Genomic DNA, 8,908 nt, shown 5'->3' on the forward strand with positions numbered 1-8,908 from the left:
TGCAGGTTGGCTCTGCAGGATTGTTTTCTCTCTCCTTTTACTGACTTTCACAAATCGCTCCCACAGACTTGTTTGTTATCTTCTCTTAATGAGTTTTTATCAATCCAAATTCTACCCTTTATTAATAAAGGTAAACGTGTCGAGGTCGGCAGTAGAAGCACAGGCGCTGAACTTCCACTCGTTTCTATGATCAAGCAGATTTGACGCCAGTTGTTTCCTTTTCTCAGCATCTGGCTGCTACTTGGCCTCTGCTACCTGAAGAGCAGTGAGGAGACGCTGGAATAACTTAGCGGTAAATCAGCGAGGGAGGCGCTTGTTTATGGGGGAGAGGACTGTGTGGGTGGGCGAGAGACATTTGGGTGACTCAGCCTTGTTAGAGGGAGAGAGAGAGGAGTGCAATTAGAATGAGTTGTGGTTCTTATAAAGTCACAGAGTCTGTGTTTGTGTGTGTGAATTTGTTTCATTGATCTCACACATTCATTAAAAGGCAAATCAATGACGGAGGAGGGCAGAGAGAACAATTAGGGAGGTCTTGATGACTCAGGTTGTGTTGCTGTCTCTGTGTGTGCACTGGTTTCTTCCTCTGTCTCCTCTCTTCACGACTTCTGCCAACACGACAACTTTGTTCTTGAAAACTCTGCACAGTCACACAGGTGTTCCCACTTCTTCTGCCTGATTTGACCCTGGGAACGGCTTCACTTAAAGATACAAACTTAACATATCATTAAAAATGGCTGCCGTGCATTTGGTCTGGTCCGTGTGCTGAATGTTAAGTGGGACACAAGGTCCCTTTGGAAAGGTCCCTTATTTTATTCTCAATAAGATTTCCTGATTAAATAATATGTTGCAGCCAGACATCTTGTCTTGGCAGCTTTGGCGCCTTGGCAGAGACGTTGCCGTACATTTCCTCTGGGAACCACCCATCACAAGCCGTGTTTAACACATGTTTTCTAATTGGTATTGGCATTAGATGCATGTACCCATTTGTCAGTCAATTTGAAACAATGAATGACTCACAACTTGCTCTGCGTTGTGTCTGACAAACAAACAAACTATTGAGTCTGTTCTAAACTACGCTGTTCTGAAACAGAGGATATTTTTGTAGCTACAAATATGTGTTATGTACCTTAAACCTAACTTTCCATTACAGCCACAGAAAGAAATGTGGGAAAGGAAAAACCCTGATTGTTTTGGATCATAGTCAGTGACAAAGGTGGATGTTTCCTGTCCCAACACGTCAAGTAACAACTGAATCGGGGACCTGTCAGTCAGGTGTAGCACCTGTGTGGGTGGACTGTAGGAGTTCAGTTTGTTTAAAATCATCAACCAGGATGAAGTAAAACTGCACCAAATGCCACCAAAAGGAAACATCACAACAAAAGATGGACGGTGATGTGCAGGTACACAACCTGTTAATCTCCCAGCTCAGCTACTGTCCCTGCACAGTGGAGATGAAGTGCTGTGCTGCCATCTAGTGATGCAAATATCACACAACCACAGGCCCCATAAAGGACCATGAAGGTGTTTTTGATCATGTTTTATTATGGAAAATACAAATCAGTGTCAGCTATGGCATTAAAAACCACCCAGATAAAAATGATGAGGTTTTCAAAGCAAAGGTGAAATGATTGTATTAATGTACACAGTTGTTTATTGTGCACATAGAATCTTGATTATTCGACATTATATACTTGATACACAGTCTCTAACCTGCAAACACAACAAGCCAACATACAAGACATTTAAAATAAGTGTTGACATTTTAAATGAACTTATCAGCAAAGATACATTGAGCAGGTAAAACTTAAAATGTGATCAGAACACACGTATACTCATGTATGAAGATGTGCGAACATGTTTCTGTACAGTATAAATGACAGGGAACCAAACAACCATAAAAACACGCATAAAACATGTTGCCTGTTAATACACTGTACTTGTTTATTGTTGTATTTTTAGTGTGAATGTAGAATGTAGACACTGGTTTGCTGCATATTTGAACCTCACTGTGAAATTGTCTGCAGGTGGACTGATGGGAAACGTTGTCAAATTCCACCACCAGGTGTCAGAGTTTGTGCAGCTCAAGTTTCTCAGTGCGCAGAGGAAACACAGCAGCCGCACGGTGAACGACCACCTTTCAAAATAAAACCCTCTTCGCTTGCACTAGTTTTTTAATGGACATTCGAGGCGAACAGAAGAAGCTTTTATTTTGTAGGGACTGTGGTTTACCAGGAAACGTGTTTGTTGTTTTCCTGATGGAACTTTATGCATCTTTACATGGCAACGTTTACAGGCTGATCCACGCGTCACACAGCATCACTTGTGTGTGTGTGTGTGTGTGTGTCACTACATGAGCTGCTGCGCACTCAGGAGACGTGATGTGACATTCACCACGCGTAACAGGCGCATTTGGAGAGCGGTGCGCACTGGAACCCGCCGCTGCTCGGAGCTCGTTTCACCCTCTCTGGACGCCTGATGCTGTTGGAACGAGTCCAGGGATAATGCGGCTTGTCTGGCTGCCGGAGTTCCGCCGCGCACCGTGGGGCTGCGCCCTCCACGTCTGCTGAGGAGAAGCTCGGAGCAGCTTTCTCAGAGCGTTTTCCTCACCGGGGGGTTAACCCGCGATGGATCCCCCCTCGAAGATTTGAGCATCTCCCGCGGTGCACGCTGTTCCTCCTTCCCAACCTGCAAGATGGGGAACAGCTTCTCCAACCTGGCCGCCTTCCAGTCTTTGCACATAGTCATGCTCGGCTTGGACTCAGCGGGGAAAACCACCGTGCTGTACCGGCTGAAATTCAACGAGTTCGTAAACACTGTGCCCACCATCGGCTTCAACACGGAGAGGATCCGACTGGGCGGCGCAGGGGCCTCCAGGGGCATCAGCTGCCACTTCTGGGATGTCGGGGGCCAGGAGAAGCTGCGGCCCCTGTGGAAGCCTTACAGCCGCTGCACGGACGGCATCGTGTACGTGGTGGACTCTGTAGACGCCGAGAGACTGGAGGAGGCCCGGACTGAGCTGCACAAGATCACCCGTTTTGCGGAGAACCTGGGGACCCCTCTGCTGGTCATCGCCAACAAGCAGGACCTGCCCCGGGCGCTGGATGTCGGGGAGATCGAGAGGCAGCTGGCCCTGGCCGAGCTGAGTCCCTCCACCCCGTACCACGTCCAGCCGGCCTGCGCCATCATAGGAGAGGGGCTGGATGAGGGTATGGACAAGCTGTATGAGATGATAGTGAAGAGGAGGAAGTCGCTGAAGCAGAAGAAAAAGAGACAATGATGGTAGAGTTTGTCTGGACGATGGGGAAAAGCTGTGATACATCCTCACTATAGAAGAATTACAGGATTCAAAGGATGTGTCACACTGAAAATCAAACATAAACAGCAGCACTGGTCATATTTAGAGTCTCCATATACACCGCCTGTCCAAAAAATAAAAAAGGCATCACCTGGATTTAACTTAGCAGATAGATAAGAGCCTCCACTGGATAATTACTGCATGGACGATTCTGTTTCAGCTGCCAACAAGTTATTGAACCCGAACTGATGCAGTGAGTAGCTTCTCATTTCTTAAACAACCATGTCTGAAGACTCATCCTGTGGTCGAGGACGAGACGTTAATCTGTTTCAGAAGAGTTAAATTATTGGTATGAATCAAAGAAAACATCTGAGGAGGTGATGAAACTACTAAAACTGGTTAAGAACTGTTCAATGGAAGAAGGTCATGTGGTCTGATGAGTCCAGATTGACCCTGTTCCAGAGTGATGGAGCATCAGGGTAAGAAGAGAGGAGGTGAAGTGATGCACCCATCATGTCTAGTGTCTACTGTACAAGCCTGTGGGGGCACCACAGTGTCCAGACCCTGACCCCACTGAGAATCTTTGGGATGTGCTGGAGAAGACCTGGTGCAGTGTTCCGACTCCAACATCATCAAAACGACATCTTGGAGAAAAATGAATCCAACTCTGACGGGAAGAAATGTTGAGACATAACAGAAACAGATTGAAACGATGCTGTAGTCAAAGCTAGAGGTGTGATTTTTTAAATCATGGAAATATATTTATAGTGATACCACATAAATTAACACACATCATTAATAAACCCATTAGGATCCACGTCGTCCTTTAGGAATGTTACAGAACATACATAAATTTTTTTCACCAACTTTTTGTTTGCAGACTAAAGTGAAGATCTAATGACAGAACAATAGATGATGACATGATGATGAGAAATCGTGACGATGTTAATGGTTTGCCTTCCCCCCCCCATCCCCCCCCCCCCCCCCCCCCCCAGACAGCACAACAGCATCTCTATAAAGTAGGTCCTTGATGTAGGAATATTAATAAGACTGTTCATTAGGGACGTCCACGTTGTAGCAGAGATGTTTTATACAGTGTATGGGTCTGTTGGCAGAGCTCCCTGTTGCTGCTGTGTTGTGCTGTGCACAATTCTGAGACTGTTGTAGATGTGATTAGGGATGCACTGAAGCGCAGGCCGATGTGTAACGTTGTGAGGTTCCAGAAAAGATGATTTCCCAGAGAAGGCACAGACAACGCTCCATCACTCGGATCCTTCTCTGTTTTGTTAGTTCCAACACTTCGAGATGAGAATATAAACATGAAATGAATTGTTAAGACGAGGCCGTGGCTACTGTGACTCTTTGTGACAGGTTTAAACATCAGCTTACGTGAAGTTATGAGAGATAAAAATGATGCATTTAATAGAATTATAATCGGCATCACGTCTGTCTTAATAATAACAAACACTTCAGAGACACACTTGCAGAATGTGAATGGTGTAAGATGACACTTCCTCACTAACCCCTTGTCCTTTCAAGAGAAACCGTCTTTGATTACTCCTCTGAAAGCCATATCATAACTCTCAGTCGACTCCGTCGCTACAGAACTTACTGTAGCAGGCGTCTTCCTGCTTCATCGGATTAGTTTGGACCATTTTTACTGTTATACTAAGGATCAACAAGAGTTTCCTAAGTTGCACTAAGTTGATTCTGTTTTTAGTTCAGTAAAGACACTTTTCTCCCAAGAAAACCAACAACCAGTTGCTAACAAAAGTTGCCATGTGTGCAGGATTAGGACCTAGAAATCATGTAGTCTTTGTCAAATACATGCAGTGAGCACACAAACTGTCCATTTACCAACAACAGGACCCATTTATCGCTGGTTGCATTCAGTCTTAGTTTAGTAGTTCTTCATAGTTGATAAGACAAAACAACATAGACTAGATATGATCCTGGACCTATTTCACCAAACTTTTACAAGATTAAGAAGGACATGTAATGAAAATGTTGGAACGTTGTGAACTAAAGGCTGGAAAACTGAAACCAGTACGAGACACTGTCCAATAGTGAGAATGGTCGTTTTAAATTTCAAGAGCTCAAGATTTTCTGTCAGCATAATGAAACAGTCACGTAAAAATAGTTTATGTAAAATAGTTAATGTTAAAATATTTACTCAGTGTTCAGTTGAACCATGTTCTTCTTCTTTATTCACTGTTGTCAGTTTTTTAGGCCACTAAACAAATCAAGGTCCGTTTGATCAAACTAATATCATGGATTGTGCAGGATCCAAAGTGTCTGATGTATTTATCTCTGTTTACTGACAACTTATAAAATTCACTATAGTCATCAACATATGGTGAACATAAGATTTTTCCCACAGATCAAATGTTCACAACCTGATCTGAACTTTAATCAGAAATAAACATTATGAGTGAATATTTGAGTAAAGGCTGAAACTAAACTGTTGATCAGATCCTTTTTTGATATGAATCCTCTTTTAATATCATCCACCATGTGAGTTAACCTTAAAAATCTCTGATATCTGTTTTTTCTCTGACGGGTTCTAACAACACGGGGTGTAGTCATCTGCACAGAGTGAAAGATTTGGGATGCAGCCATAAATAAAGACAGACTCTGTCTAAAGGTATTCTTATTGTTCTAAAAGGTGTTTTTTAGTGTAACAGCTGTTTCTCTGAGTTGCTGAGAAAGTGCTAAAGTGCGTCTCAGACTGTGTCGACCTGCTGGCAGTGACAGGACAGGAAGACATGGAGCAGAGTGTCTTCCTGTAGCACTGACATAGTGAAACAAACCAACAGGCTGGAACCTGTTCAGCTGCACCGAAAGGGACTTTTTCCTCTTATTGAATTATATTTAATCATGATCTTTTCCTCCAGTTCAACGACAGTGTTACAGTAATGTTCCATCCACTTAAATGCACAGACATACTGACAGGACTGTTGAATGTCTCACACCGACTGTTGTTCCAGAGCCGCGTTCACGTCACAGAAGAAAAAGATGCCAAATGAAATCTTGTTGCTGCAGCATGACGTCCTCAAAATAAAACAACTTTAAACCATAATCTGCAGCATGTTTTTCAAATATTTAAACAGAGTCGACTGCGTTTTGAAGGTTATTTAATCACTTAATAACTTTGAATGCTACATGTCATAAGTGTAATTACCACCAGGGGCAGAGATGAATGTTAGTTAACGTAGGAAAACAAATGACCGACGTGAATCCGACGTGAACATGGCATCTTTTTTTTTTTTTTTTTGCAGCAACGTTGCATGACAGCCACTACTTCAGACAATGTAAATTATACAGTATAGCATTACAGCCAAGATACAGCAAGACCAAACAATGTATAACATGCCAAAATGGAAAAAAGAAAAAAAGTATTTTTGGGATTAAACTTTTTAATTGAAACTCTGTGTTGTCTGGCTCGTCTTTCATTTCCAAAGGTTTAATCAGGATGGGAAATTCCCAGCAACTCTCGGGACAAATAAGTACAAATTATACAGTTTGTCTTCGGGGCTGTTTGCATCTAGTGAAGCATCGTGAAGGTAAATTATAATGTAAAGCAAAGACAGAACGTCTGCAGCTACTGGGTGCTAGCAGCTCTGTTAGTGCTAAATCCTACTTGTGCAACGCTAACAAGCTGATTTTAAGAGCGACAAACATCTTAGTTCAGTGTGTTAGACATTTTTAAACATTTGCTTTTTGCAAAACACAAATTCATGTTCATAAACACCCTGCTTTATAAGCTGCCAAAGGTTTTAATGAATTGTTTTTATATGTATAAAATAAATGTTCAGTTCAGCCCATTAACTATAATAACTTAACTATTAAAGTTAATAGTATTTTAAGTGTTTTACCAGAAGTGTAACAAAGTGAAACCAAAGCTCTTCTTTCCCAAGAGGAGAGCTGCTGTCATGTCAAAGTGTAATTTCTGATGAGAAAAATCTTATTTACCCGTTTGACTCATTTTAGTTTAATTGCATTGTACACACTGAGTTCCTGAAATGAACATTTATCTCTCCTCTGGGCTTCGACTGCCTGGACGTAGAAGAATCTTATCTGACTGTGCCTGTAAACAAAAGGTCACTGGTTCAGATCTTAGACATGGCAACCACGTCACTGTACACGCAAATACTTATTTTAAGATTCGATTGGATCTCAGAAGACGGTCACATAAGGCTGTGAGAGGAAAGCCAAGCAGGCTGGGGGAGAACATGCAAACTCCACACAGAAAGGTACCCGGCTGGATGCAAACCTTGGTGATTGTAGCTGTGACGCTGACCACAGGCGACAGCAGCCGACAACACCCAACGATCAAATCTTGAATAGTGGCTTCACTGATGGCTCATTGGTGAATTTAAGCTGCAGACCTGTGCAGTAGTAAAGCTGCGTGGTGTCCATATGTTTTCCTACCATTCAGTTCAACTTACTTCAATTTATGAATATAGCACCAAATCACAACTAAATCATCTCATAGCTCTTTACAGTGTGAGGGGAGCAGCAGTAGGTTGAATAAAGACTGAATTACTGGTGTTACTGATCCATATCCTGATGGATATCGTCTGAAACCTGAATTCGTGCCTAATGTTCTACTTTCCGCTCCCGTTTCTGATCCTAAATGTGCTGCAAACACAGGACTGTACTGTCTCCGATCCTACTGTAAATCCATCCTCAGTCTCCTTTTCAACTCGCTGACAGAACGCAGAGGTTTCAGCTGTTTCTTTGTTTCTTCCTCGTCCTCCTCTGTTTCTGTGGGTGGCTGTGAATGGGATTTTCTGTTTTATCTTTGTGTTCTCCTCACTGATAATCCTTCACTCTTCCTCCTTCACCATCCAAATTGGAGGAGACTGAGCCGTGCATGCGAAAGCTTTGAACGCCAACGTTAACATGCTTAAAAATCCACTGATGTTTGAATGTGCAACAGTGCGATTGTTTTTTTTTTGTTACAGCAGGTGGTGAGATTTTTGCTGACGACACAAACCTTTTGTCGGATGGAAATTAAATGGATTTAGAGGAAAGCTGCTGCCCACATTATTGCAGTGAAGACACCTCTTCTTCTTCTACATCTATTCATGGAAACGATGGTACGCCTCTGAAACAGCAAATATAATTCAGTAAAGATATTGAATAACTTCTTTAAAAGGTTAAAAGGAATCAGCAGGATCATTAGTAGATCATAAAACCCAAAGCCAACGTATGGAAAACCACAACATCAGACATTTACATGAGATAACATGGAGTCTTTGCACTGCTGAGTTCAACATGATGCACAACTTGTTGCTGCATAAGTCCAGTCTACTGTTTAACATCAGCTTGTGTTGAGTCAACAGAGTCTATGTGACAATCAAAAGAAAAGCTGCTGAGACACCTCCTCTAACACAGTAATGGTGCCATGTTGACCCTTCCTTATGACGGTTCGGCCTATTTACACCAAACTCTATCAAAGCCAGCATAACACCATCCCTGTGTCCTTTCCACGCAGCTGCTGCCTGTTGACCGTCACATCCTGAGTCCCATATTATCACAGATCTATAAAGAGCACTCATATGATAACGCCTTTCAGCCTTTTAGTCAGTTTTCCATGTGGTCGCTTTA

The 8,908-nt window shown here is 42.6% G+C and overlaps 1 protein-coding gene across 1 annotated transcript; it reads left to right on the forward strand.

Moving 5' to 3' along the window:
- Positions 1-2,308: 2,308 nt before the first annotated feature.
- Positions 2,309-6,721, forward strand: arl4ca (ADP-ribosylation factor-like 4Ca). Its single transcript, XM_026363502.1, has one exon. The coding sequence runs from the start codon at positions 2,693-2,695 to the stop codon at positions 3,275-3,277; it is 585 nt and encodes a 194-aa protein (XP_026219287.1). The 5' UTR covers positions 2,309-2,692; the 3' UTR covers positions 3,278-6,721.
- Positions 6,722-8,908: the final 2,187 nt, after the last annotated feature.

The sequence above is a fragment of the Anabas testudineus genome, chromosome 2, assembly GCF_900324465.2.
Source record: "Anabas testudineus chromosome 2, fAnaTes1.2, whole genome shotgun sequence".
NCBI lineage: Eukaryota > Metazoa > Chordata > Actinopteri > Anabantiformes > Anabantidae > Anabas > Anabas testudineus.

What these genes read in the sequence shown, in the direction of transcription:
- arl4ca (XM_026363502.1), top strand. Translation starts at nt 2,693, where the DNA reads ATGGGGAACAGCTTCTCCAACCTGGCCGCCTTCCAGTCTTTGCACATA.